Source organism: Venturia canescens, chromosome 7, assembly GCF_019457755.1.
Source record: "Venturia canescens isolate UGA chromosome 7, ASM1945775v1, whole genome shotgun sequence".
Lineage (NCBI taxonomy): Eukaryota > Metazoa > Arthropoda > Insecta > Hymenoptera > Ichneumonidae > Venturia > Venturia canescens.
In genome coordinates, this window is record NC_057427.1 from 1,549,889 (window position 1) to 1,576,855 (window position 26,967).

Here is a 26,967-nt window from a genome sequence, read left to right on the forward strand (position 1 = left end):
ATATTGGAAGTACAAGTGTTGAGCAGCATGAAGAATGCCTCACGACGAAGTCCTGCATTTTCGTAACAATTTGATCCTCGATCAGAGCCGAAAAAGGATCTTCCAAATTAGTATCGAATGTACAGTCCAATCCCTTTATAAGCCTGTTTATTCCAAGTTGAAAATTTGCTCCGGATTTATAAGAAGCAGTTGGGCGCAAGCCTCGAAGGCGCTTCAGAGTGGGGGAAGCTCGCTCCACGTCGAAAACGAGGAAGAGGCTTGCAGGGGTCAGGCTTATAAGGGGATCCGACTGTAAATATTCTTCATAGTTTCTCATAAAATTGAGTGCATATATTTTGATCTGCGAATGTCGCATTGCCCCCTTTGACATTAACATCAAATATACGATATAAAATCGAAAACGCTTGAATTTCGATATCTTTTGTAATAGAATCTATGGATTTAATTTTCAGCGTTCGTTCATTCGAACGAGTTTCCCCACTTTAGTTTCATTCCCAATCGGCTTCCGGTTGCGAGTCGTACTCGCTCGTAGCGGAATTTCGATCGGAAGCTGAGGCTTCGTTGATTTTCGGTGGTGGTATCAACCGCGATATTCTTTCCATAGCAGGGGGCATCGAGCTTGCACCCCCACCACCGGCTATGCCTTTTCTTCGGAGGGCAAGTTTGGCGCGTAGATCGTCCATGAGATCGCCACCTACGGCGGCGGAGGAAGGGACACTTTCGGAAGCCGTGATGTTCCGTAATTTAGCCTTGCCGACTCCGCCGGCTGCTCGGATGGCGGCCATTAGATTCGTTCGATCGTCAACGGGAGCCGCGGGAGGTTTCTTCCGTTCGACTTGCTTGTCTACTTCTCCCGGTTTCGTCGAATGTTCTCCCTCGTCCGGAGATTTGCCAGTTCCCGATGGCGGTGGCGGCGGCGGCGGCGGCGGTGGAGGCGGAGGAGGAGGCGGGGGCGGCGTGTGGCCGCTCGGAGTCGAAGCGGGCATGGGATGAGTTTGAATGTTTTGCGATTGCCCGTTGTTGGCGAGGCTCGTCGCGGACGGGGGCGGCGGAGGCGGCGGAGCCGGACCCGTGCTGGCTCTCGAGTCGTCCGTGACGTCGGGTAACCTCGGAGTACTTTGAGCGAGGCTCGCGATCGTCGTTTTCGGTTCGTTCGTGTCCGGCAACTCGACGCGAATCGGTGTAGAAACTGCGGAAGACGGAGCGATCGGACTCTGAAAACTCAGGTCGAGAGAAAATCTTTCGTCCTCGACGATTCCCGGCAAATCAGGTAGAGTCGGTGGGACGTCGATCTGCGGAACCTGACCGAGGCTCGGGGCGTACAAGTAAGACGGGGACTCGAAATCCACCCAATTCCAAGGCTGAACTATAGAATCCGGCGCGGCATCCTCCAACCGCTGGGACGCAATCGTCGCGCCTGACATTTGTGACGGCCTCTCGGTCGTTCCTTCGTCCGTCGATAAAAGCGCGCTCACCGAAGACACTTGGCGCAATGGTTTCTCACCGACGCTTTCCTTCTGCTTCCAAACTTTTCCCATGACGTAATAAAACTGAAGTTTCTCCTCGAGATTCGCTTCTCCCAGCCAATCCTCTTTTTCCCTCTGATTCGTTATATGGTCTTGTCGAATCGGAGGTGAAGAAGAAGAAAGCGACGCGCTCTGCCCTTCGCTCGTTTCCACTTTCCTAGTAGCCCGAGGAACCTTTATCACCGTTTCGTACTCTCTGTATGTTGATATGGCTGGATATTTTGCTTCAGAATACATTTTTGTGGCTTTAAGGCTTAGACTTGTGCGCAGATAGTCGAGTTTGTCTTGGAGCTTAGTAGCCTTACCTCTGACCGTTGACAGCCTGAAAACGATACGGCTCGATCACTATTTCCATACTCTTTGTTTACTAATTTGTCTCAAGAATCGTCGCAAATTTGATAATATTACCGCTCCCCGTATCCGGATAGTCTCTCATCTATAGATTGGAAAATACCATCCGACGCTACTTTTAAACTATCCAGAATATTGGCTATTCGCATAACTGTCTCCTCGTGCCCTGTGTCATGAGGAATCATATCTGCAATGACGAAATAATTGAATAATGTTTGTTGGTATACTCACACGAAATACACACAATCGTCCTAATTTCCAACCAATTTCAACGCGCTCCAGCATCGTTGTTATTGTTGTTGAAGGTGACGGCTCCTTCGCGTTTGGAATTCCGAGAAACGCCCCACTCGTTATACGTCTATATCTCTTCTTTCGACACTGATATATTATTTTTTTATTTATGAAGACTCATTCTTCCGGCTAAATAACCGAAGCATTGATGATCGATCAACGGTTCAACAGTACGAAATTATCATTTTTCTTCCATCATCAGCAGGTTATGGTTACAGCTGTGACGGGTGCTTCTTCACCATCAACGAAAAAAAAAACAATACTACGTGAGTCGGTGGCAGTATAGCGGTATAGGTTTATAGGGTATAGCAAACTGTCACCGCTGCTACTCGCTCGCGTTCGCTGCCGCGAGACGAGAAAACGACTGTCGCTGCCCATTTTTCATTATTTCATAATTGTAACAGAAATAATAGATCGAAGTTTTTATTATATTGCAAAGTTGCGGAAGAGGATTTTCTTGTTTAATTTACTGTTTGTTTTTTTACGTGAATCGGCAAATTGCTACAAGCAGCTACATCGTGCACAGAGGTTTATTTTTTTTGTTTTTCGAATGAATAAATCCACTATGCATTGCAACAAATTTGTGTGCTTTCGCACCTCGTATACTGGATGATAATGAAGCTGCTGCTACTACTGCCGTTGGCTGCTGGTCGACGAACGATTTTTCAACGTTGTTGCACAGCCATATAGTTTTATCCAATAAAAAAAAATAGTATTGACAAGCCGCTGCGCAAAAGCGCATAATATCGCTCTTTGTTTTCGTCGTTACGTGAAACGTGACCTTCGCCGTGTATGGAAATTTAAATTTGTTTTTCTCTTACGTTTGGGGAAAAAAGTGTGAAGAAAAAAACAGCGATTTTGACAGTGTTGTCATTGGTGCGTCGTCATTCTTCATTCGAGACCGAAAGCCCCGAGGAGATCTCAGACATTCTTGTCAAACGGGGCGGGGCGGGGAAAAGGGCTCGCTCGTTCATTGAGTTTGTACGACAAATTAATATTGACGTTATAAAACAACATCCGGGTTGCTAGCGTCAAAATGAGTGATAAGATAGCTGCTAATCAACCTCAGCCAATTGTTAAAATTGGGCATTACACGCTCGGACAAACACTCGGCGTAGGAACTTTCGGAAAGGTCAAAAGTGAGTTACGTGTTCTATTGTCATTATTATCACCGGTTGTTTTTGTTTTCCAGTATATACTTATCAAAACATTTTTCAAAACTTCAAGTATGAAGGGTCACCCAGTTTAGGATGGTAACCTTTCTGCAGACTTGAGAGTCCCGCAGCGCTTTTATGAGTCCAATGCACAAGACCGCGATTAACTTTGCTACTTGTTACAGTTGGCGAACATGTTGTCACAAAACACAAGGTTGCTGTGAAAATTCTGAACCGACAAAAAATCAAGAGTCTCGATGTTGTCGGAAAGATTCGAAGGGAGATTCAAAATCTCAAACTATTTCGTCATCCTCACATCATCAAATTGTAAGGGCTCAGCAGTTTCTAAACAAAGAATTTAAAGAGATCGTTGAAAGATTCCAATTGCCTTCTGTCTTTTCGGTCTAAACAAATCGACTGTTCTGAAACTAGGTACCAGGTCATCAGTACACCAACGGATATATTCATGATAATGGAGTATGTCTCTGGTGGGGAACTTTTCGATTACATTGTCAAGCATGGAAAACTCAAAGAACACGAGGCAAGAAGATTTTTCCAGCAAATAATCTCCGGTGTTGATTACTGTCATCGTCACATGATCGTTCATCGAGATCTCAAGCCTGAGAATCTGCTTCTCGATCACAATCTTCATGTCAAGATTGCAGATTTTGGTACAAACAATTTTCATTTTGTTACTCACGATAATTTGAGATATTGAATCGTTGCTCCTCCAATTGTTGGTTAAAGTAATAGAGTTTACTGTTGGTATCGAATGAATCTAATGAAGAAATGAAAAAAAACTTATTTTCTCATCATTTTCTCCACTCAGGTCTCTCTAACATGATGATGGATGGAGAATTTTTGCGAACGTCTTGCGGCTCTCCGAATTATGCTGCACCCGAGGTCATATCAGGAAAATTATACGCCGGCCCTGAGGTTGATATCTGGTCTTGCGGAGTCATACTCTATGCCCTTCTCTGCGGTACACTCCCATTCGATGACGAACACGTCCCGACTCTGTTTCGTAAAATTAAATGTAAGCTCGCGCATGAATCGTAACTTGGTAGAATTTTTCCATTTTCAATTTTTCTGGTCAGTTGTTTAAAAAACAATGTGAAAAGCGATAAAATTTCGATATTCATTTCAGCTGGAATTTTCCCGATTCCGGAATATCTCAACAAAACGGTCGTCAGTCTTCTTTGTCACATGCTTCAGGTCGATCCGATGAAACGCGCGACGATCGAGGACATAAAGTATATGCGATTCGTGTTACAATGAAATGAAAAATTCGAGGATATTATTAGAAGAGTAAGATACGATTATTTGCATTGTAGGAAGCACGAGTGGTTTCAGAAAGATTTACCAACTTACTTGTTCCCGTCGCCGGTCGAGCAAGATTCCTCTGTCATTGATATAGAGGCTGTCAACGAAGTTTGCGAGAAATTCAATGTCAAAGAAGCTGAAGTACATTCGGCTTTGCTCAGCTGCGATCCTCACGATCAACTTGCAATAGCGTATCATTTGATAATTGATAACAAGAGAATAGCGGATGAGGCGGCAAAAGCTCAGCTAAAAGATTTTTACGTTGCCTCCAGCCCTCCACCTGTTGCTTTTAGTCCAAGCGAAAGTACAAACAGTCCGTTACGACCGCATCCGGAAAGAATCGCTCGTAAGAAAACTAAATCTATTTTTCGACAAAGCATTCATTTTTTCGAATTGACATTTTGAAAACCAATCCTTGAAATTTTGCATATATCAGCGTTGCGGGAACGTCAAAGTGGACAAACAGCTGCCGCTGCTGCCGCCGCTGCTACTGTGCCTCAAGGCAATCGTGGAACCCCGGTAAAACGAGCAAAATGGCATTTGGGTATACGGTCGCAATCGAAACCGAACGACATAATGAATGAGGTTTATCGCGCCATGAAAGCCCTCGATTTTGTGAGTATATATTAGAGATGTGAAAAATAATGAAACGCAACTCTTCGTTGCACCATTTTAATGAAAGTATTTTTTCAATCTGTATGAAATAACGAATAATGTACAAACGGTGGAAATTTGACAGACTTTGCTTCTTTATTGAAAGGATATCCCGCTTGATCCATGAAATTATTTCAGGAATGGCGAATTATCAATGCTTACAGCGTTAGAGTACGTCAAAATAACAAATTGACCAACAAATACAGCAAGATGTCACTGCAACTTTATCAAGTTGATTATAAAAGTTATTTGTTGGATTTTAAATCATTGGCTTCTGACGATACCGAAGACATCTTGAGGAGCACTTATGGTAATTTTTCATTGCAAGAGCTTCAAAAGCTATTTGAATGAAAACAATTTCGGTTTATACATACAAATGATTTTCTCAGATCCAACAATTGCCCCAAACCAAGCTACGGGACACCACACAATGGAATTCTTTGAGATGTGTGCAGCTCTGATAACTCAGTTAGCTCGATAAAAAAAAAATACAACTTAAACACAAAATGAATCAAGATTTTATTGGAAGAACAGATAAATTATGTAGATAAGTGAGAAAAAAATGAATACAAGAATGGTGCGGGCTTTAATTTCATTTTTCCGTTATATTAGTGTGCGACGATTCACGAACGGGGGAAGGACAGGACGAATGAAAAAAGTTATTCTGGCTTTGTACAAACATATATATATATATATTCATATAGAGATACATGTGCGTATGTGTGTATGATTATGACACCAAATATTCAACGGTATGTTTTAATTATCAGTATAATATGCCCTAAGATCATTTGGTCAATAAAACATACACTATTGTAAAATGCAGGCCCGAAAGCCTTCAGTGTTCCTGCAATTATTACCCAAAATTATTAAACCTCTTGACACTCCTATTCAATGGATTTTCAAGCAAAAATTATTTGCTCTGCTTGTATTCACATATTTCTCTGCTTTCATTATTCATATCAAAATAATAACTGCGACGTTTGTTTGGATGATTCGGTTTCAAGCTGGTTGGCTCCCTGCAAGTGCAGGCCCATTTCTTGTTACCTGTGATACATCACTCCTTAATCTTCGGAATAATAATACATGTGGTTCTAAAAATAGATTAGAGAAATTTTGTCAAGTACACATTGAGTAATGGAGTCTATCGCTCATAAACAAAAGTAGCTGGAGGATTTGACAGTTTGATGGATTGTAAAAGAGAATGAAATGTCACATTTTTTTATGAATAATCAATACCTGGGCCGTGCATCATGTAATGAACCCAACGAGGGCTTTGCTGAACTCCAAGATTGCGCCATTCGGTCTCCGTCATTAGATGAGATTTTGGCACAAGTTTGGCAAGATCAGCAGGTAAAATGACATGCCTTGTGCACAAATAAATAGCAAATAAATTAATACGTCTTCAACGGAGTTCAGAACGTTAGAAAGGGAAACGAAATGCCGAATATTCTACAGAAGTTATAGTTTCATCTAACCTGTACTCGTATTTATCGTCATTGTATTTATCCGAATATTGAATCGTATCGTTTGACATTTTGCCTCGTGGATAAATATTTAATTTGTCTCATTTATCAATTTCAAATGTTTCGTTACTTTTATTTAATATATTCCTGTGTATTGCGCCCTATGAAATATTTGTTTTCAAAACCGGGAAAAATAACATAATGCGCTGAACAAACAAATAATATATACCGCGGTCCCGCGGTTGAAACTGTAACCGAGCGCCGGACTTATGGTCGATACACAAGGTTTCTGCAGTCGTGATGAAACGGAGGTGAAGACGCATACATACAATATATTTTTTCCTAGGGATTTTTTTTTCATGGAGAATATTATTATTATTAGTTTATCCAGCCTGCTCACAATTCCAATGGTTGCGACGGCGGCTTCCGGCGTCGCCATCTACTCTCTTTTATTTCTGTGATCCCTTTTCCGGTAGGGTGACAAAATGACTGGCTTCAGTGAAAAGGTTTGTAGCCAAAGTTTTAACGTTTTATCCTCAAAGAAGGTTGTTAATTTTATTAATAATTAACGGAAATTGGTTAGAAAATATTTTTATTCATTTTTATTGATTCGGTGGGACGCACAAAAACATTATTTATGATATTATGCCTGTAACGGGGGTTCGTGTCGACGCACGTGTTTCAGTATCGCGTATGTCGCTTCGAAAGCTCTTATGAAGTCTCCAAGATTGTTCGCGAATTCTATTTTTTTGACAGCCACCTTTTTTATCCTGTTAATCATTTCGTCAGCAATTCACAGTTTACGTGATTTTTATTATTTACGCGTGGGTCGAAACGGTGCCATAACCTAATTTCCCGTCTAACCCGTGTATCGCTTTCGTCGATATCGTGTAAAGTTTATTCACGTAATTTTATTATTTTCAGCCAATCTTGATCGATGGCCGTGGTCATTTGCTTGGCCGATTGGCAGCGACCATTGCCAAAACTATTCTGCAAGGCAACAGAGTTATCGTTGTTCGCAGTGAACAACTCAACATTTCTGGCAACTTTTTCAGGTTAGCAAACAAACATTTGCCATTTTCCAATAGTTCATTTTACATTTTTCCAAGCTAACATGATTATAGAAATTCTTACCTACATTATTTGATGTATTGTGAAACAAAAATATCTTATGAATCCTGGCTTTGAACTTTCTTGTTTCTTTTCCAATTGCTTCAATAAAGATAATATGGTTTTTCTGTTTTATTAATTTTTTTCAGGAACAAGTTGAAGTTCATGTCTTTCTTGCGCAAAAGATGTAACGTGAATCCTGCAAGAGGACCTTTCCACTTCCGAGCTCCCAGTAAAATTCTATGGAAAACAGTTCGTGGTAAGCAATAAGAATATTTTATTTTGAAAAATTCCTGGACTTATCCGGTGTGCTATGATTACACAAATTCTTACCTACATTAATTGATAGTGTTATGAAAAAACATCTAACATATGAGATTCTGCAGTACATATTCAACGGTTATGTTTGTATCTGTGCAAGTTATAATACTTGATGTCCAAATTTAAGGCATGATCCCACACAAAACTCAGAGAGGCAAGGATGCACTCAGGAGGTTGAAGGTTTACGAAGGATGCCCACCTCCCTATGACCGCAGAAAGCGTGTTGTGGTACCTGGTGCAATGAGAGTCATGTGCCTGAAGCCCGGCAGAAAGGTAACTTTTCAGTCATGTTTTGCAAAAATTTGTAAACATTTTAAAGAATATTAATTCGTCCAAGGGTTTAAATTGTTTTTTTATTCTCACTTTTCATATATAATTACAATGATGGTATGGTAATTTGCGACTGAAAACGTGAATATGCTTTCACGATTGATGACATTTTTAACTGAGTTTTAAAAAGTGATAACGTTATCGATAAACTTGAGATTGTTGAACAATTTTTTAATTCGTCGTTATACTCTTTAGTACTGTCACGTTGGCCGTTTATCTCATGAAGTCGGTTGGAAATACAAGTCCGTGGTCCGTACATTGGAGAACAAGAGGCGTGTTAAATCTATCCTCGAAGTTCAAAAGAGAGATAAGCTTAAGGTAAATCTTTTTTGTTTATGATTCTACCATTATTTTATTTATTTTTATGTATCTACATTTCCAATGATGTTTATGGTAATTTGCGACTGATCAGAACTAATTCTGGCTTGCTGACAATATTTGTTGAGGAATTTTAATAACTACCGTTTTCTCGTTTTTTTTTTTCTTTCATTCCTAGAGACACTAAATGCTCAATGTTGCTCTTGTATCTTTTTCAGAAAATTACCAAGGAGGCGGGCGAAAAGGTATCCAAAGCAACTGCGCCGTACACGCAAATTATCAACAGCTTTGGATACAATTAAAACATATGTATTATAAGGATAATAAAGCCTTGTAAACATGAATATTCTTGGCTTCTATCAATTCATAGTTATTGATTCCACTACCGATTCGGATGACTGTCTTTGCATTTTGTTTTCGTAAATTATAGAATATTCGTGGACGTTTTTCTGCAACTAAACAGATTTTCGATACGTCCTTTTGCTCATTGAGGATAAATTTTTTTGACTTTTTAGTTTGGATGGAAGATTGATTTGGACTTTTTTAATTTGTATAATTGTTTCAATGTTGGAATGAGAGACGAATTAAAAATGTTATTTCGAGAATAATAATTTTTATTTTACGTAACTTCTATTTACAAGACGTGCTGTATGTCATATTTACACATTGGTTGCTAAACGATAGAATTTGACAATCATCGGAATCATTCCGTTATACTGTCAACGGTAAATACGACAGTGCCAGCCTTATCGTAATCCTCGTCATCGTGCACTTCTTGGTGCTCTTCCTCATCATCGGAACTCGAGGCATCCGAGTCTTTGTCCCGAGTTCGATAATTTCCAACATCCTCGGGCACACTCCCAATACAATTTGATCCTATTTGCTGCATTAAACGTTCGATAGCATGTTTTGCTTGAATTTCCTACGACGTTATAAAATTACATTAAAAAATGACTTCCCAAATAAAGCAAATGGAACGATTATGAGAATTTGAATATCAAAATGAAATTGAAGTTTAAATCACCTGTAATTTCAAAACCTGTTCCGTCTGGAGTTTCAAGGATTCCTGTAAACTCAAAGTTTTTGCTGCACCATGAACTGTCAAAGGTGGTGTGGCTGCTGTTATTTCCCAGTGTTTGTCCTTTTTTCTCATTTTTTCTTTAAGCGGATCGTGAACATTGCTTTTTGTTGTTTTGTGAGGCTTGAAGGGTTCTCGATGACTATCTTTTTTTGGATTCTCAACAAGGTCTACAATGTACTTTATATGCTCAGTTTCTGGTGGATTTTCTTTTTTGAAAGCCTCAATTTCTTCTATATCATCAGGTTTTATTGAAGTCTCTTCAGTTTGAATAGTTATGATTTTTTTTGCATGAACCCCGGTACCTGTGGGCTGGAAATAGAAAACAAGAACTAGTGCAGGAAATCTACATTTTACTTTTCCATAGAAATGATAAATGTCACAATAGTGTCATTAATTAGAAAAATTGATTCGCACGAACAATCGAGGGTTTGAATCCATTTTTCATCAGTTCAGAAAAAATATATACCTGAGCAAGAATTTTCAGAGGATCCGTCTCGTCGTCGCTGTCAAGCTCAACAACTTTTCTAGTACAAGATTCCTCGTCATACTTCCCTGTCCATTCAAGAGCATTCATAGCAACTTTACCTTCGGATGCAATGTTAAGTCTTGATAATAAATTGGCAGCGCAATCAACTTCATTGCGATGTTCAATTTCTTTGAGAACGATTGCTCTGAATTTCATTATCTTTTCTCCCTTGTCTGGCAAGTTTGCAATAAATCGTCTGTAAAAGTATTCCCAATTTCTCGATAAGCATGATGAAACAAGAATTCTCGCTGTTTAATACATACTTATTCGCGAGCAATTTATTTTGCCGCTCCAAGAGTTCTTGAAGTTCGAATTTTTGCTTGTTTTCCAAATTGTCTATGTAGCCCTGACTCTCTTTTTTGAACCGTCCCACAGGGTCACCCGGGATTTTCTTTATAATTCTATCGTGAAACATCCCTCCCATATAATGTTTACGCAAAAAACGATGATGAAATGCGACGTAGTAAAAGAGAGGTTAGCCGTTACTCAAGTTAGCCAATCCATCTTTTCCACACTTTCACATTTATCCAAATGTCAATACTAAACACGTGATTGTTATTATTATTCCTATTGATATCGATATCGACCCAGTAAATCTCAAAGAACGATGAGAGAAAAATAAGAGAAAACAACATCGATTATGTTTTCGTAATAGTTATAACAATCATGTTGTTGGGGTTTTCTGTATCTGTCTGTATGTAGATCGTATGCATGCTTTTCAATGTGGTAGTTGTTTTTTTTCTTGAAGCTTTTTACAAATTGTCTACTGATGATTATTATTTTATCAATTAATATATACTCCCAAACTCAAACAATTTTGACTCTGAATGCGCTCCGAATCTCGAAGTTTTAAAATAACGACATGCAAGCAGGGAGCGAAGGCGGCTAATGTAACGGACTGCTAATTTTGCTACTTTTTTTTCCTGAAAAAATACCCCAAATGTGGAGTAAACAATTATTCTATTATAGAAATTTATTTATGGTTATGTAATTATGGTTAATTAAGATAACTTTTCATTGATTTTGTTGTTAATAGAAATGTTGTAATTAATTAAGTGTGAAAATGTTCTCAAATTTCGCAAATAATCACCGGAGAATTTTTTTTTTTTTAAGCGCCATCTGGCAAACGACCGGAAGTTCAGTACACGATAGCACCGGCCTCTACCGAGCTTCCTAACTTCATCGATTTATTCCATCTAACTGGTTGTTTTTAGTTCATCAAATCTCGGCGTTCGGTATTCCTTGCTGCTCTATTAGTGTGAATTCTACGATACTGATACTATACCAGTTTGCTTCGCGCATTTCTCTTCACGTAATTCGTTCAATGATATTTTTTTGTGATGTGAGTATATATATTGCGCGTCATCGTCGTTTAACTGAATAAACGTACATCTTCGATGATAAATCATAAAATAAACCTGCAACCTGCTACTCCGGTTTTTCTTTCCTAATTGGAGAAAGTTTGGAATTCTTCCAAATTGAAGGAAGCAGCTAGCTCGTGGATCTATATAGCAGCCTACTCTCATCCGGCGCTTTTCATCAAAACAACTCGAGTTCCTTTTTTCTCGCGAAAATATTCCCTTTTTTTCGTTCGTCATAATCTTGATCGTGCTACATTATCACGTGTTAACGCTTTTACTCTGACAACTTAGTCCGTTATTGACTCAAAAATGTTTTTAGCGTGATTATGTTTAAAATAAATCGTAAAAGTAGCTGCGTTCCTTATCGCTGACTTGATCGTTTGTCGCGGCAGCGGCATCTCGAATCATCCACCTGGTTTTCTTTCTCACAGGGCTTTAGTTACTGTGAAGCTTGTTCTACCCTCGTATACTCGTATTTCGCCGAAGCTGCTTTTTTTTTTTCCTTTGTCCTCGTACCTAACCATTGAGTTCTGCATACGGGGGTAAATTAACCTCAAAATTGTTTCACAAAAAAAGTCTGCAGGGAACTCATAATGCTTCGGTATGTTTTTTCTTAAAATCTTTCAACAACGGATCGTCGTTTTATTACAGGATTCCTGAGTAGCAAACATGTCGGTTCACTACAAATTCAAATCCACATTGGATTATGACACAGTTTCATTCGACGGACTTCACATATCCGTTGCCGATCTCAAAAAGGCAATATTCCATCAGAAGCGTATAGGGAAAAATACGGACTTTGATCTGCAAATAACAAACGCTCAGACCAAGGAAGGTAACCCGATACCTCTTTGATGACTATGATTCACCTTGCATTATTTTTTATCTTCTCATATATATTTGTATTTATTCAAATTATCAATGTGATTTTCAGATTACACCGACGACAATGCTCTCATTGCAAAAAACACGAGTCTCATAGTAGCTAGAGTTCCGCTGACCGTACAACAAAAGAGATCGTGGGATAGAAATGAGCAACCGACTTTTGCTAATTCCAAAGAAGAATCCAACATGGGCAGATCCGTCGATTTGACTCGATTGGATGGTTCCGAAGATGACAAAATTCGTGCTATGATGACTCAATCCACTCAAGACTATGACCCATCCAAGTAAATAATTATTTTCTCATTATTATTATCATGATTCACTAGCAAAATAGTAAAAGAATCATTTTCAACAACTTAGATTTGACACCGGTAGGAGTTTATCCGCTTTTATCTCGAGTGGAATGTCATTTACATGACATCATCCACACGCACTAAAAATATTGTAAGACAAACAAGATGAGAGATAATATTACACTGAACGAAAAATCTGTTTTTCAAAATGATATAGTTACATGAAAATACGAGGTGCTAACCAAACGGGCGAAGTACCACCAAACTACCGATGTTACAAATGCCACCAACCGGGTCATTGGATTAAAAATTGTCCCTCTGGCGTTGACCGAGAACCGATAGAGATTAAGAAGAGTACGGGAATACCGAGAAGTTTTATGGTCCCTGTGGAAGGTCCCTTAGTTCCTGGAGCGATGATGACTCCCACTGGACATTACGCGGTGCCTGCTATCGATCAGTGAGTTTTTGCTATTCCGCTGTATCAATTTTAACAATTAAATAATAATTATTTTATTTAGTTTTTCACATACGCTCAATCATTTTTAAAACTATTTTTAATTACCTGCATTCTCCACAGTCAAGCTTACAAGGAAGGAAAAAAAGAACGACCGCCGTTCGCACAAGATCCTGAGCCGGTAGTCGAAAAACCGGAAATTCCGGAGGATCTCTTGTGCAACATTTGTAAAGATTTACTCACCGATGCAGTTATGATACCCTGTTGCGGTAATTCATTCTGCGATGAGTGTAAGTATCAAGGTGAACGATGGAGCCACGAAAAATGACGTTTGATTAATGAATAACGGAAGAGCTTTATTCATGTTGATTGTTTTGTTTATAGGTATCCGTACGTTTTTACTGGAATCTGAGGAACACGAGTGTCCCGATTGCAGCGAAAAAGACGTATCTCCCGAGACTCTGATACCCAATCGGTTTCTGCGTAACGCCGTTATGAATTTCAAAAATGAGACGGGCTACGCGAAACGTCAAATTTATAGGCCCATCGCTCAATCGAATCAGACGGCTCAACAACCTGCCATTAAGATTGAAAAACCTAAAGTGGAACAACAACCGTCAATCGTAGCGTCGCAGCAGGATAGTAACCAACTTTTAGCAACAACGACGATCGTGGAACCTTCAGAAATTCCCCCCAATACTCCCGATTCTGCAATGCCTCAACAATTTGAAGAACCAGTTGTAACATCGATCTTACCTGGTAAAGTATTCTTCGAAACTCCTACTCGAATCATCGACTCTTATAGAATCATTATATTCCCCAAAAAAAATCCTCCCTCTCGTTTCGTTTTCGACGACCATTACTTTAAAAAAAAAAACCGACTCTCGGCTTTGAAAGATTCATCCAATGCCTCAAAACTGGGCTGGAGCACATATATTTGCACCTAACCAATTTGCTATAGCAATAATAACGACCAATTTTTTTGTTCTCTTTTTCAACACATTCAATTGCAAATCTCCTCACGAGTATTCACTGTTATGTTTTTGCAATGCTGCTTCAATTATGAATACTTTAATGAAACGGTTATCTCTCAATAAATACAAATAAATTTTTATTAAATCACGTTTTTTCTTCTATGAATACATTATGCATTATACGTTTTATCTCTTTTGATACGTCAATTGTATAGTAAGAAAATTAAAAGAAATTTTTTTAATTATTTGTACGATTGATTGCTACGTCCGAAGTATACTTGCTACGACCGGAATATACATGCATTTAAGCGTATATATACATATGCATGAGCTCCGAAAAGGCCGACTGTAGCGCCATCTTGAATTTTTCGCGAAAGCGATGTACGCAGGGGGTATGATGAGAGTATGTATATATGCGTGTATATTGTTTCCTCCCCGTCAGTACATAACCTACCTCGAACAAAAGTGTAAAAGTAGAAACGTTCGCGAAATGCGGAATAATGCACGAAAACAGAACGAAGGGGAACTTTAGAAGAGGAGATTTCGAAGTGAGAACGAAAATTGATGAAAAATTCATGCAATAAAGTGGAATTTTACGAATCTCGAGCTTTGCATCTATTGACGCGTTACGTTTGCAACTTATTTTTGAAATTATTATTTATTTATATCCTTTCGACGTTCAGGGTTGCTCGAATCTCCTCCGGATACCGAGTTACGCGTCGACAACTTGACGAAATTGGCAGTTGAGGAGGAACCAGAGGTTCCCCCGCCACCAGGTACTGAGCCGCTATTGCCCATTCCATCGGTTAATCAAACTTCTCCAGAAAAAAGTTTGGAGCGTAAGGACATTAACCCAGAGGAGAAGAGGGAACACGAAGATGATTACTCGGAAGACCAGAGGCCGCACGAACGCAGACGTAGTTTCAGTAAAGATAATCATCGCGAGAGGTATCAAATTCACCTATTTTTTCCCATTCTGTAGTTTCAAGCTGTCCAAATTGCAGATATTATGCAATTTCAATCAAAGATTCCTGACAGTTCTATGCTATATAATCTGAAAGCATATGATATTTAGGCACAGATAGGCCATATCTAAAATGTACGCTATTGTTACAGAAGGGAAGATCACAATCGAAGATTCGACAACTTTAGAACAGTAAACCGCAGGCGGTCTCTTTCACCCAGACATTCGCAACGTGTAGACTATCCGTCTCACGGTGCTCCGTCTCCTCACCGCATGAATCATCCAAGCTCCAATAAAAGCTATCAGGATCTACCTCCAGGAAACAATCGTTATCATTATTGCGCCGATCAGAGGGACATTCGAAGATCGACCGAAGATCGACCTGGAACACCTACGGCAAGACATATTTACCACATGATTAAAAACATATTCCAACAGTCGTCTGTCTTTAGTAACAATGCAAATAAAAAATTCGATTCTGTTGAATGAATGATTGGTTGAGCGATTCAAGAGTTAAAATAATCAAATTTTTTTGTACTTTCTCTTTGATTGAACAGATCGACGAACCTCATCTACACGGGCCAACTTCTGTGGCGAGTCAGCAACCACCCCTCTTACCATATCCACCGGGTGAGGAGCGTCTCACCGGACAATCTCAGCCACCGCCGCAACAGCCAAATTATAATCAACCACCGCCAAATTTGACGCCGCACAATGCCCTGTTGCCGGATCCTTTCATGGCTCATAGAATACCAATGTATCCCCAACATCAAACTGCTCCGCACTATGGACCACCGAGATACGATAGGCCACCTTATCAACAATCGGGTTACAGAGGAGCACAGATACCCCGAAATTATAACGGCCCACCGAGGCCGATGCGAGGAATGCATCACAGTAAGTTAGCGACTCAGTATTTATTTCTTTCCGAAACTTTCATCTTGCTCCATCGCCTACAAAACCGTGAATAGTTCACGGGCCGTAATTGAGAAATTATTTTTTCTGCATCGTCACATTTGACACGCATTTGTACGTATTTCATAATTTGTATTGTAAAGGGTTAATAAATGAATAACTTTTTCTAGTGGGATACAGAGGAGTACAACCACCTCCACCGGGAATGGGACGAACAATACACAACGGAAATCCTCCTGGCGGGTAAGTGTCATCGCAATCTTTAAATATTCTTTACGGGTATTTCGATCTTCGTACTCATTGTTTCCAGTTCACTCATCAAATTCTTTTTGTCTGTTTCTCTCACTCTTTCCGCAGAGTAATTGTCGACCCCCTCGAAGCTTTTGAACGCATGTTGCGAGAAAAAGACGAACGTGATCGCCGTCTCGGCAAGCACCGAAGACGCAGTCGCACGCGTTCGAGATCGCGAAGTTACACGAGGTCGCGATCACGATCATTTGGACGAAGGTCACCGTTGCCACCGCGAATCAGCAGATCTCGCAGTCCACCTCCAAAAAGACGATCCTCGAGATCTCCTCCACCACTCCGACAACGAAGTCGTACACCAAAACGAAGATCTCGGAGTGGTAGCTTCTCAATCAGCAGGTAATAGTCGGGCTTGTCTATTCCACTCGAACGTTTGGCTCTGAAATCACGCCGACCTTCTCGAACAATGAGAAAATAAAAATTTTATCGAATTTCATCTTTCACAGATCCAGATCGTATTCTCGGAGTCAATCACCGCGTGGTTCTATCTCGCGAGACAGAGACAGGGATCGCGATCGAGATCGGGATCGTGACAGAGAACGCGATAGAGAAAGAGATCGGGAAAGAGAACGCGATTTGCCACCTCGATATCGATCTCCTATAAGATCTCCGCCAAGGTAATGAATGACTGCTCCGTTAAAAATGACTAATCATCACAAAAAAATTGCTTCATTTAAAAATAACAATATTCGATGACAGATTTCACAGAGAACGGGAACGTGAACGAGAACGAGACCGTGAACGCGAACGAGATCGACCGAGATCTCGTGAACCGCGTGAAACACGTGAACCGCCAGGTGGCAGTTACAACAATTATTACAACGACTCACCGGCTCACGACTATGGTTTCCGGGAGCGAGAAAGAGATTTACCACCGCCTTCGTTGCCGAGAGACCGTCCGCCGATCGGTCCACCGCGTTATCCGTCACGCAATCATTCATCGCAGCACAATATACCACCGTTGTTGTCTCATCTACCACCGGTCGGCGGAGGTTCTCATCCACCTCCGCTCATGTCGCTGGGACCGCCACAACCGGACAGGAAAGACTATTATGATTCCTACAACAGGTATTTTCGCCACAATAGTACTTTCATTCGTGTACACGTTAAAACAGAAAAACCAATACAACAACTTGATAGGAACTACGAAAACATCAATGAAACGGCTGTTTGTCATCGTCGCAATGCCCACCGTTGTCCCGGTGGTTGAATCAACTCGTTTGTATTTACCGAACGGTTCAATTTACTATCTTCTCTAAAAATCCTCGAAGTGATTGCGCTATACCTTTGCGGGACATCGGTATGCAATGTGTCACATTATTTTATCCATCTTTATCCGTCCACGAACGTACAAGTTTCAATATTTCGCTCTCGAAAGCAGACAAACAAGCGCACAGCTTTTGTCGTTTGGTTATTTTTGTCTTTGTCTACCTCTTGCCCTATTCTATTTTTATTTATTATCATTATTATACAAATTATGCGTTCTCTGGTGCGCTGGTACGTCGAGCAAGGTTCAGAAGGTTGATCATTTGAAAATGTTAAATTGCGTTTCATGAATTTTCAAACTTTCTAGTCATTACGCAACCCTTATGAACCCTTCAATTTTCGAGCTTCGCTCGACTCACGTCCGATTTTCGAGATCATTTATAAGTAAAGTGCGAGAATGTAAGCGAGTGTGATCAAGAGACAAGACAGCGTATCCTCAAACACGTATGGTGGCAAACAGCCTTCACTCCTCTTGGAACAAGTCGTCTTTTGCGGTTTTGTTTCATTCTTTGGGCGAAAAATATGCTCGTTGAAAATATGAGCGTGATTTTTTACTTGTTACACACCCCCCACAACCACACATGCACACACACACACACACACACACACAGGTTTGTGACATGAGAAGATTAGTAGTATGTACGTTTAAACATATGATGGACAATCACAAAGATTGCGTTATCGATCTAGTCTGTCTCTAGTCAACTTGCTTTTTCTTCGAGCAAAAATTTTACTTCAAATTTTTCCTTACTATTTCGTTCGTTCATGAAAAGTGTCAAAAGTGTTCCTCTCATCGGGCCTGTCGCTAAGTATCGTCAGGCTGAATTTATATTTATACATTCACACTTTTGTCTCTTTGCATATATTTATCTATATATATACACATATTTGGTTGGACGATCTTGATTGATCTCCCACGTCAACAATTCTGTACTTTTGAGAGAGACAAAAATTTGCGATTTATGTAAATAATTTTAAGTTTTTGAGTGAGGAAAAGAAAAATGATAGCGCGTTCTTGATACCATTAGCCCGGCAACGATGTGTTTTCCTGCGAAAAAGTTGATCGAATATTTTTGTAAGATCGGCTATCGAATGAAGACCCTTGTATGATGTTATAATTGAGTCAACTCGTCCGAATGGGCAAGAAATACCCGGGGGCATGTTAAAAAATATAACTTGATGAGATTCGGTGAATGAGGCAAGTTCAAGAGAATTTTATTTATTTCTGTTATATTACGGCTGTATTATATGATCCTTGTGTATCGCAGACTTTTTGCCTTTATCCAACTCGTAAAGATGGGACGAAAAAATTTCTGTCGTGAGAAATGATGACATCTCTATGGAAAAAAATCTAATGAAAGAGAGGAATTTAATCAATTTTTTCGAAAATTCTGTTTTAAAGAAATTCAGTCAGAAAAGTTGAACTCATAGAGTTGGGCAAACCATATACTTTCATCCAGGAGTAAGAAATCAATGTAATTGTAGTGAAACTGAGTTGGATTTTAATGATTTGAGGAAACAGGAATGCTTAAATTCATGAATTATTACAAGTTTTCCCAGCGCGTTGGATGAATTATAAAAATCCGTATCTTTTCGTAAATGAAAGAAAAAAAAAAAAAGCAAGCAAGGTTCCCCGGTTTGACCGATTAAGAAAAAGCTCTGTTAGCGCACGCGGAACACGATGGCACAAATCCGCTGACTGGGCCTCTTCGTAATTGGTCGAACTAGGTCGAAGAACCTTCGAAATTGCAGCTATCTCTCTTGCGCTCACGATCGCGATATACCGACTGATCCAACCGTTTGAGTTACAAAGTTGAATATTCGCGAGGCTCAGGTCAATACATTGATGAAATTGGACCGACACTGAAATGTATATTGTTGGATTTGTGTATGACGAATAATGTTTGGGGAAGAAAAAACTCCAAAATCAATGATAAACGTTGGCAATGTAGTAAATGAAAACTCTTGATTAACTGCAAATAAACCGAACCTCCTTAAGAACGTAATCGCGTTTAAATCAGAAAGAATGAAAAGTCTTGAGTCAATCGATGATCGTGCTTTCGATTATTATTAGCGTTTTCCTTTGTAAAAACAATTCGTTCGTTTTACACTGCAACGCGTGTCAGATAGGGCGATATGTTTAAAAAACGATCTATACACACGAAAACACACGAAGTAATCCGATTTTTCAATCGGTAGAGTGATCAATTTGCGCTTGTTCTGCGTTTTCACGACTGCGTTGAATTTCACATTGTATCGATAAACTGTCAAGTATGTACAAATAAGAATGGCTAAGATAAAGAGCGAGTGAGAGAGAGAGAGAGAGTGAGCGAGAGAGAGAAAGCACGATATTTCGCGTAGTGAATCGAAGAGGAGCAGAACTCGCAGTGAAAGAATACAACGAGGTACCGGACTTTGAAGCGGGGAATCACAATGTCTCTGCCGAACTGAACGACGCATCAACACTCGGTTTCTGATTCAGGTGAATTCAGGACCAAATCAATATTTTTAATTATTCACTGACGTGTACGTAACAATTGGCTCGTTTCATTTCCTTTTCTCTGGTTATTCACGCGTTGTTTCTCCTCGGAATGAAAAATCGAAGGAGAAGAAAAGAAAAAATTGAGCAAGTTGTGACAAAGTAGTCGAAAATTACAAATGTTGATTTACACTATATCTCGTTCTTACAATATACAATTTCCCAATTTTTTGTTTGCTCAAAAAGTTTCAGTATCACCGGCGATTCAACATCGTGAGTCCCGTTCGAATAATTTTACTTTTTTTTTACCCACAGCTTGCCTGGAAAATCAATTGAGCTTGACGATTTCGTGAACTTTCGACAAACGCATCACACCGTGGAACGGCTAATTTTTCTTTATTTAGTCGATCATATTTCGCAATGAACAACAAGAAACTTGAAATTAGTGTGCCGGGCCTGCTGGCTGTCTTCCATCTCATGTACAATGTTACACTTCTTTTTCTTTCAGATGATATTTGCGATTAATCAATTATTGTCTTCTTCCTATCCCACTACGAATATCTCCGATGAAAAAAAAAGAATCAAATAAAAAGGAGGTCAACGGATCTTAGGATTGTCAGGAGCAAAATAATAAATATATTAAAACCGTCACGTGTGGTAGTGAGTAAAAGTGCGTGTACGAACGTGGAACGAGTGATTTTTTCCCCCGTGTCCCCGTATGGTATTGATGACGGGAGAGGTGGCTCGTTCGAAAGTTCGTTCGTGAAGGAACAAATCTATTTTTTTTTTTGCCTTTATCCAACGATGAAACTATGAGTGGATCAACGTTGAAGATATAAAAAAAATATTGATTAATCTCCTAATTTTTTGTCATCAGGTATTCCGGTCCAGGTTCGCAAAGGTTTAGCGGTGCAACGAGTCCGCTACGAGACACGACATACAAGCGTCCTTTCGACGATGTCGCTCCACCCGGTACCGAGGGATATTATGATCTGCCACCACCAGGTGTCGATCATCCGGAGAAATTTCCTCGTGACGACCGTGATAAACTACGTATCTCGAAAGAACACGAGGATCGTGAAAGAGTCAAAGACCATGAGGGCGATGACCGCGAGCGGATCGGACTCAGAGACGAAAGGTATTCGGTTAAACGTTCATTGTCCCAATGTAAATCTAGTACAACATGAAATATTTTTAGCAAGCTTCAAACGGATGATGGTTTTTAAAAGTTTGAATCAAATTTGTTCGCGAGGACTCGTATTAATGTAATATAATTTATTCAGGAATCGTGAACGCGACGATCGCCTTGACCGCGGACGTGAACGAGACGATCGTGGCGATCGCAGACCGATGGACCGTGAGCGCGAACGAGACAGAGAACGGGAACGGGCTGGCGATCGTGATAGAGATGATCCGAGAGATCGACCAATATCTGGACGCGAGCATCAAGATAGAATCCGTGAAAAAGAGGAACGCGAAAGACGAGATAAAGAGAAAGAACGCGGTGATGACAGACACTTCCGGGATCGTCGCGAGGCTGACGAGAGATCGATCGATAAGAGGGATTACGAGAAGGATCGGTAATGATACTAAAATATGCTATCTTGTATTGCAAATCTTGGCCGATTCGAGTTTTGCTTTTTTTCATGCAGCCAGTTACATCCTGACGCGAACATTTTTCCCCGATAACAAAAATATTTTCTCGTCTGTATTAACGTACGATTCCTAAAGTTACAGGGAAGATCGCGAGCGGCATAGGATGGAGGAGAAATCACGTGGACGAGAGAGAGAGCGTAAGGAACGTGATTACGAGATGGAAAAAGATCGCGATCGTCACGAGCGTTACGAGAGACACTCTGTCGATCGTAAGAAGATGAAAAAGAGTTCGAGCCCCCATCCGACGAAACGCGGTAACGACGCGAAGGAAGTTTCCCCCGAACGTACTACAAATAGCGCAACTACGACGAGCAAACGCAAGGACAAGGATCACGATGAGCGATCCGATGAAAAGAAAAAAGAGAAAAAGATTAAGGAAAAGAAGAAGAAGAAAGATGGTGAGGAGAAAGAAAAGAAGAAGAAAAAGAAAAAGGAGAAACGCTCGAATCTGAAAGAATTAATGAAGGAAGAGGCTGCTGCTGTGAAAACGAGAACGATGGAAACTGAGAATACTATTGTTGAGACGAAATCGAGCTTGATTGAAAATCTATCAGCCAAAATAGAGGACCCGATTATTGAACCAGACGGAATAAGGTTATTGGACGATAGTGTACAATCGCTGATAACATCGTCGAAAGAAACATTTGAGGATAAATCGTTATCAATGAATCCGGAACCGCCGGAATCATCGATAGACTCGCAACGAATGATCGAGTCGACAACAGAATTCGGTACCAACCCACCGAACCCCAATTTCAAACCAATCCCAGAGGTCGAAGAAGAAGATGACGAAGACGACGAAGAAGAGGAAGGAGAAGAAGAGGATGAAGAAGACAGAAAATTATTGGCGACTCGATACGACAGTTTGGAGAGCAGGGAAAGAAGTGTCGTCGAAAAAGTCGATGAAAAATATTCGAGGCGGCTAATCGATGATGGCGAAGATGAGAGCAACAGCAACCTCGAGACTACTATGTCGTCGATCGAGGCGGGACTTACGAATTGCGGCGGTGTAACAACAACCACCGGAACAATGTCGAGCCAATCATCGAACGAGCCAAAAATTGATATGCCAAGCACCGAAGGTAAATCACCGAAAAAGGACGAATTTTTGGCGCAACTTCCAGAACTCTCGAAATGGGAACGCGACGATACAGCAGAGAAATTCGACACCGCGATCGAATCCTTGTCGACGGAAGAGCCCTCAGCTGCGGGTAGCAGCGACGAGTCCAAATCCACCAAGGTCGTTACGTCCGAAGTTTTGAAGAGAGCGGAAAATGCAATATTCCAAAAAGCCATTAACGCCATCAGGCCGATCGAGATTAAGAAAATAAGCGAGAGTCGCAAGATACTCTATCAGAACCCTGAACCAAAGATAATGGAGCCGGAGGCAGTGACGACAGTAGCGACGGCGACAACAACAGTCGCGACTAATCGCGATACGCGTAAGAGCGTCAACGTAACGATAAACGTTGGTAGGAACGAGCGAAACGTAGAAATAACGGAAATGGCGAAGAAATCAAAACTCGATAGAACAAAATTCAAACCAGTGCCGGAAAATTCGAATCATTCGCCCACGAGATTATCGGCGAAGGAGAGGTTGGGTGACAAAATTGAGGACGAGAAAGATAGAAAGGTGGGCGTGGCTGCGGGTACGGGAGGGACGTCAGCGGGGGTGTCGTCACCGGCGGTACCGTCGGGGCATGCGAAAAATTTCACCGAGCGGAGAGATTCAGGAAAAAGTGATTCAGCGAGACAACGTTCGAGATCACCGAGAGCTCTGAGAGATCGGAGATCATCACCGATCATCACCGAACGACGCAGCGGTGATCAGGCATCGATTGCCGTAATTTCGAACAACGATCGTAAAGTCTTTTTGGACGATCGTAAGCGAGATCGCGAGAGGAATGAGAGAGCCCGCGAGCGAATCGACAACAAAAGCATCAACGAGAGACACGAGTCGAGGAGCAGCGGAGCGGGTGGCGGTGGTGACTCGAGAGAGCAGAGGACCACCGACCCTCGATTCGAATACCGATCGAGGAGCGATAGACCCGAGAGAGAACGGGGCGAGAAGGATCGCAGCAGTGATCATCGTGCTCGTACACCACCGACCCAAAATCCTAAAAGAGATCAACATTACAAAAATCTTATTGCCGCGGGTGCTCTTAAGCGCAAGGAACCGAGCGCGGGAACTACGAGTCTGACGGAGGACGAGATCGAGAGGAAACGGGAGAAAAAATCGAGAGAGGAGAAAAAACGAAAGAAGGAACATAGAAGCAGAAGTAAATCGAAGGATCGGAAAAAACGCAAGGAGAAGAAACACAAAAGGGACAAGGATAAGTCGCAGGATAAGAAACAGAAACACCGCGATGCTGCGGCTTCATCCTCGACAGCAGTTCCGACTCCGATGGAGGCAGCTTGGAACCGTGATAAAATTACTACGGCCGAGTCGAGCAAAAAAGACGACAATGATTCGCATATCGAGGCGTTATCGGCGACCGTCACGGCAGTCGCGACGATGATGAAAAAACAACGCAAAAATCCGAGGCTCGTCTCCGACCGTAAGCGAAGTGTACTCGACGAGGCAAACTTCGAACCCGATTATTCGGCCTCGGAATCCGACTCCGAGATGGAAGAAGGCGGTGGTGCCGGAAAATCCGGTAATGTTGTGCCCGCGAAAAAATCGAAGCTCGAAATTGAAGCCGCCATTGCTGAGGGTCCCGTTGAAAAATCGATCGAAACGAAGGTTCCGAAGAAACGCGTGAAATCAACGAGCTCGGAGGATTACTCGACGAGCGACACCGACAGCTCCTCCAGCGATACCGACAGCTCCGAAGATTCTCACCGGAAACGAAAGAAGAAACATAAAAAGCACAAGAAACGGAAGTCAAAAAGAGATTCCAGCTCGGATTCGGACAGTTATTCCGATTCTTCCAACTCGAGCTCGGATGAGAGACACAAGAAAAAATCGAAAAAATCCAAGAGCAAGAACAAACAAGCGAAAAAGAAGAAAAAAGCTAAACACAAATGACGCCGTTAGATAAGTTCTGCTACTCGCATCGGTCGAAAATCCTGAATTTTTCGAGCTCACGAGGATAAGAGAGAACTTTAACAATTTTTCGTTGTAAAATATTTCACGATGTAGACGAAAAGAAAAATGGCTAAACATACAAAAAAATACAATTGAGTAACAATTGCGTGACAACGAGGGACATTTCAAGGACATGGAGCAAAAGAGTGTGCGTTTCATTGCTATAATAAATAGCCAACGCGAATGATCGGTATTTTTTCGATACCGCTGTTTTCTATCGAAATTTCACGTCATTTCGAGCATCAATGATTTACTATATTATTTTAATCGGTATTGAACTATCCTGATCCCGTCTCATACATGAAAGCAAAAAAAACAAATAGTGCGATATACAATGGATGTAGCGGCTCCCATTTTTTCCGCGTTAAGCAACCTAACGAATAGACCCAGAATAACGAGAAGAAGAATTAAATACGCCAGCTGAACCGGCATCGCGTATAGCAGCCAATTATTACCGAATACCAGACCGGTAATTTTTTTTGTTTTCCTTTCGTTTTTAATTCAATGAATAACGAAAGCGCGCACGTCGTGAGGAAGCATGGAAGAAAACACGACTCCTGGTGAATTAATATTAAAGCTATATTGTACTTTGTAATGTCGATATGTAAAAGTAGTCTTTAAATAATAAAACGAAACACAAGAATTCTTCTAAAGCGAGTAGTTACATATTTTCTTTGGTTTTTTTTTTCCGACACGAAATCACATTTCACTTTCTTCAGATGGCTCTTTATGAAAATTTTTCCGATGCATTATTCGCTGACTTAGTCGTTTCCACTAGACTATAGAGTAATGGTAAATTCTTCGTTGTCGCGCTGTCTCGAACACCAAGATCTCGCAGCAAAAACGATCTGTCCAATGGCTGCTTCGATAGTTTGCACTCTAAAAATTTTGTTGGATTTTATGTGTAGACATGGAAAATCCTTCGGGACTGGTAAAAGAGCATGTTCGGTTTACAGTTTCAAAATCTTGCAAGTTTGGTTATTCAATGGGTGCGCTATTTATTCGATATCGAAATTTAATGCATCGACTCCATTCCTTCAATTTGTTTGATTCTCACACAGCCGAAAAGCTGATATTTTTGCTCAAAGTGAATTGCTTTAAATCTGATAAATTTCGATTTCCTTTAAAAATCAATGGTTTTTTTTTCATCTTTTTTCAAGTGATGGAATGACAATTTTTAGAATGTGCATATTCGGATTATAGATAACGAACAAATACCTGCGATTAGTACCGAAGACGTGTATTTGTATCCGATCCAATCCAAATATTCTCGTACAAGCTCGTTCATGAGAATGACATTTGGCGGGCTCTCAATTTTCGTAATTCTGTTGGGCTTATTGCTGGGACCGCCCAAAAGTCGCATTACTTCGGTACGCATTTCTGCCTTTAATCGTCCGAGCACCCCATCGGATTCAAGAGAATCTCTGACAGCTGTCAAATATTTTAAATATTTTATCTAGTTTCTTCAGATCACAAATAAATAATAAATCAAATATATTGTCCTGGATTACCATTCATCAAATCTTTCTCCGTCGCCATCTTCAAACAAACAGGTGCACACGCTGAACGCAAGTGGGTGCTGCTGTACCACGCTCTGCCTTTGGCCTTTGGCTCTGCTGTGCCAGCGCACCACCGGCCGATTCGATCGATCCGCAGGTGTTTACGTATAATAATAATGATAATATTAATAGAAGAAGGAAGTGTGCCGTTACAGTCACAACATTCGGTTAGGATAGATGGCGCCAGTGCCTTTTGTTCTTTTCATAATTTCGGGATTCAAAAATTTTAGACGCGCTATGTTTGGGTTGAAATATTCAATTGATTAACAGTGCTCCGATAACAATATATTAGGTTACCATGAGTTTCATTTGATCC

General features: G+C 40.7%; 7 protein-coding genes across 10 annotated transcripts; 3 read left to right on the forward strand and 4 right to left on the reverse strand.

Annotated features, from left to right (window-relative positions):
* Positions 1 to 308: 308 nt before the first annotated feature.
* On the reverse strand, positions 309 to 2,405 carry LOC122413448 (WASH complex subunit 1-like). 2 transcript variants are annotated; one of them, XM_043423800.1, is made up of 3 exons: positions 2,122 to 2,405; positions 1,935 to 2,064; positions 309 to 1,848 (listed from the first exon to the last, which is right to left on the reverse strand). In XM_043423800.1, the coding sequence occupies exons 2-3, from the start codon at positions 2,060 to 2,062 to the stop codon at positions 489 to 491; spliced, it is 1,488 nt and encodes a 495-aa protein (XP_043279735.1). In that variant the 5' UTR covers positions 2,063 to 2,064; positions 2,122 to 2,405; the 3' UTR covers positions 309 to 488. The 2 variants fall into 2 exon arrangements, with proteins under 2 accessions (XP_043279735.1, XP_043279734.1); XM_043423799.1 differs by having other exon boundaries at positions 2,141 to 2,404.
* Positions 2,406 to 2,840: 435 nt separating this feature from the next.
* Positions 2,841 to 6,120, forward strand: AMPKalpha (AMP-activated protein kinase alpha subunit). The gene is made up of 9 exons (XM_043423797.1): positions 2,841 to 3,307; positions 3,508 to 3,649; positions 3,755 to 3,993; positions 4,152 to 4,358; positions 4,470 to 4,575; positions 4,657 to 4,991; positions 5,082 to 5,260; positions 5,438 to 5,609; positions 5,689 to 6,120. Exons 1-9 carry the CDS (start codon positions 3,205 to 3,207, stop codon positions 5,778 to 5,780), a joined length of 1,575 nt encoding a protein of 524 aa, XP_043279732.1. The 5' UTR covers positions 2,841 to 3,204; the 3' UTR covers positions 5,781 to 6,120.
* Positions 5,969 to 7,042, reverse strand: LOC122413454 (cyclin-dependent kinases regulatory subunit-like). 2 transcript variants are annotated; one of them, XM_043423808.1, is made up of 3 exons: positions 6,778 to 7,042; positions 6,539 to 6,666; positions 5,969 to 6,346 (listed from the first exon to the last, which is right to left on the reverse strand). In XM_043423808.1, the coding sequence occupies exons 1-3, from the start codon at positions 6,834 to 6,836 to the stop codon at positions 6,213 to 6,215; spliced, it is 321 nt and encodes a 106-aa protein (XP_043279743.1). In that variant the 5' UTR covers positions 6,837 to 7,042; the 3' UTR covers positions 5,969 to 6,212. The 2 variants fall into 2 exon arrangements, with proteins under 2 accessions (XP_043279743.1, XP_043279744.1); XM_043423809.1 differs by having other exon boundaries at positions 5,969 to 6,393; positions 6,778 to 7,035.
* Positions 7,043 to 7,138: 96 nt separating this feature from the next.
* On the forward strand, positions 7,139 to 9,188 carry RpL13A (ribosomal protein L13A). Its single transcript, XM_043423804.1, has 6 exons — positions 7,139 to 7,271; positions 7,690 to 7,820; positions 8,025 to 8,134; positions 8,324 to 8,469; positions 8,722 to 8,844; positions 9,063 to 9,188. Exons 1-6 carry the CDS (start codon positions 7,251 to 7,253, stop codon positions 9,144 to 9,146), a joined length of 615 nt encoding a protein of 204 aa, XP_043279739.1. The 5' UTR covers positions 7,139 to 7,250; the 3' UTR covers positions 9,147 to 9,188.
* Positions 9,189 to 9,437: 249 nt separating this feature from the next.
* On the reverse strand, positions 9,438 to 11,339 carry Polr2M (RNA polymerase II subunit M). The gene is made up of 4 exons (XM_043423801.1): positions 10,715 to 11,339; positions 10,392 to 10,647; positions 9,869 to 10,234; positions 9,438 to 9,766 (listed from the first exon to the last, which is right to left on the reverse strand). Exons 1-4 carry the CDS (start codon positions 10,873 to 10,875, stop codon positions 9,548 to 9,550), a joined length of 1,002 nt encoding a protein of 333 aa, XP_043279736.1. The 5' UTR covers positions 10,876 to 11,339; the 3' UTR covers positions 9,438 to 9,547.
* A 302-nt stretch (positions 11,340 to 11,641) lies between these two features.
* On the forward strand, positions 11,642 to 25,745 carry snama (something that sticks like glue). Of its 2 annotated transcripts, none has more exons than XM_043423772.1 (16): positions 11,642 to 11,793; positions 12,464 to 12,647; positions 12,747 to 12,981; positions 13,208 to 13,447; positions 13,568 to 13,734; positions 13,829 to 14,203; positions 15,102 to 15,366; positions 15,535 to 15,778; positions 15,940 to 16,279; positions 16,468 to 16,540; positions 16,655 to 16,942; positions 17,050 to 17,220; positions 17,303 to 17,671; positions 21,226 to 21,486; positions 21,632 to 21,928; positions 22,080 to 25,745. In XM_043423772.1, exons 2-16 carry the CDS (start codon positions 12,482 to 12,484, stop codon positions 25,030 to 25,032), a joined length of 6,444 nt encoding a protein of 2,147 aa, XP_043279707.1. In that variant the 5' UTR covers positions 11,642 to 11,793; positions 12,464 to 12,481; the 3' UTR covers positions 25,033 to 25,745. The 2 variants fall into 2 exon arrangements, with proteins under 2 accessions (XP_043279707.1, XP_043279708.1); XM_043423773.1 differs by having other exon boundaries at positions 15,538 to 15,778.
* Positions 25,651 to 26,967, reverse strand: LOC122413453 (centrosomal protein 20). Its single transcript, XM_043423806.1, has 4 exons — positions 26,949 to 26,967; positions 26,604 to 26,705; positions 26,311 to 26,523; positions 25,651 to 25,971 (listed from the first exon to the last, which is right to left on the reverse strand). Exons 2-4 carry the CDS (start codon positions 26,629 to 26,631, stop codon positions 25,820 to 25,822), a joined length of 393 nt encoding a protein of 130 aa, XP_043279741.1. The 5' UTR covers positions 26,632 to 26,705; positions 26,949 to 26,967; the 3' UTR covers positions 25,651 to 25,819.

Coding starts and splice junctions, on each gene's coding strand:
- Polr2M (XM_043423801.1), bottom strand. CDS start 10,875: ATGGGAGGGATGTTTCACGATAGAATTATAAAGAAAATCCCGGGTGAC. Junction 10,648..10,714: donor AATAAATTGCTCGCGAATAA/GTATGTATTAAA, acceptor ATACTTTTACAG/ACGATTTATTGCAAACTTGC. Junction 9,767..9,868: donor AACAGGTTTTGAAATTACAG/GTGATTTAAACT, acceptor ATAACGTCGTAG/GAAATTCAAGCAAAACATGC.
- AMPKalpha (XM_043423797.1), top strand. CDS start 3,205: ATGAGTGATAAGATAGCTGCTAATCAACCTCAGCCAATTGTTAAAATT. Junction 4,359..4,469: donor TCTGTTTCGTAAAATTAAAT/GTAAGCTCGCGC, acceptor TATTCATTTCAG/CTGGAATTTTCCCGATTCCG. Junction 5,610..5,688: donor CATCTTGAGGAGCACTTATG/GTAATTTTTCAT, acceptor TGATTTTCTCAG/ATCCAACAATTGCCCCAAAC.
- snama (XM_043423772.1), top strand. CDS start 12,482: ATGTCGGTTCACTACAAATTCAAATCCACATTGGATTATGACACAGTT. Junction 13,448..13,567: donor GCGGTGCCTGCTATCGATCA/GTGAGTTTTTGC, acceptor CATTCTCCACAG/TCAAGCTTACAAGGAAGGAA. Junction 16,541..16,654: donor AACGGAAATCCTCCTGGCGG/GTAAGTGTCATC, acceptor CTCTTTCCGCAG/AGTAATTGTCGACCCCCTCG.
- LOC122413454 (XM_043423808.1), bottom strand. CDS start 6,836: ATGTCAAACGATACGATTCAATATTCGGATAAATACAATGACGATAAA. Junction 6,667..6,777: donor GACGATAAATACGAGTACAG/GTTAGATGAAAC, acceptor TTTGTGCACAAG/GCATGTCATTTTACCTGCTG. Junction 6,347..6,538: donor TTACATGATGCACGGCCCAG/GTATTGATTATT, acceptor GATGTATCACAG/GTAACAAGAAATGGGCCTGC.
- LOC122413453 (XM_043423806.1), bottom strand. CDS start 26,631: ATGGCGACGGAGAAAGATTTGATGAATG. Junction 26,524..26,603: donor GGAGAAAGATTTGATGAATG/GTAATCCAGGAC, acceptor AATATTTGACAG/CTGTCAGAGATTCTCTTGAA. Junction 25,972..26,310: donor GTCTTCGGTACTAATCGCAG/GTATTTGTTCGT, acceptor CAAAATTTTTAG/AGTGCAAACTATCGAAGCAG.
- RpL13A (XM_043423804.1), top strand. CDS start 7,251: ATGACTGGCTTCAGTGAAAAG. Junction 7,821..8,024: donor ATTTCTGGCAACTTTTTCAG/GTTAGCAAACAA, acceptor AATTTTTTTCAG/GAACAAGTTGAAGTTCATGT. Junction 8,470..8,721: donor GCCTGAAGCCCGGCAGAAAG/GTAACTTTTCAG, acceptor TATACTCTTTAG/TACTGTCACGTTGGCCGTTT.
- LOC122413448 (XM_043423799.1), bottom strand. CDS start 2,162: ATGCTGGAGCGCGTTGAAATTG. Junction 2,065..2,140: donor GCTGGAGCGCGTTGAAATTG/GTTGGAAATTAG, acceptor TCGTCATTGCAG/ATATGATTCCTCATGACACA. Junction 1,849..1,934: donor CTATCCGGATACGGGGAGCG/GTAATATTATCA, acceptor TATCGTTTTCAG/GCTGTCAACGGTCAGAGGTA.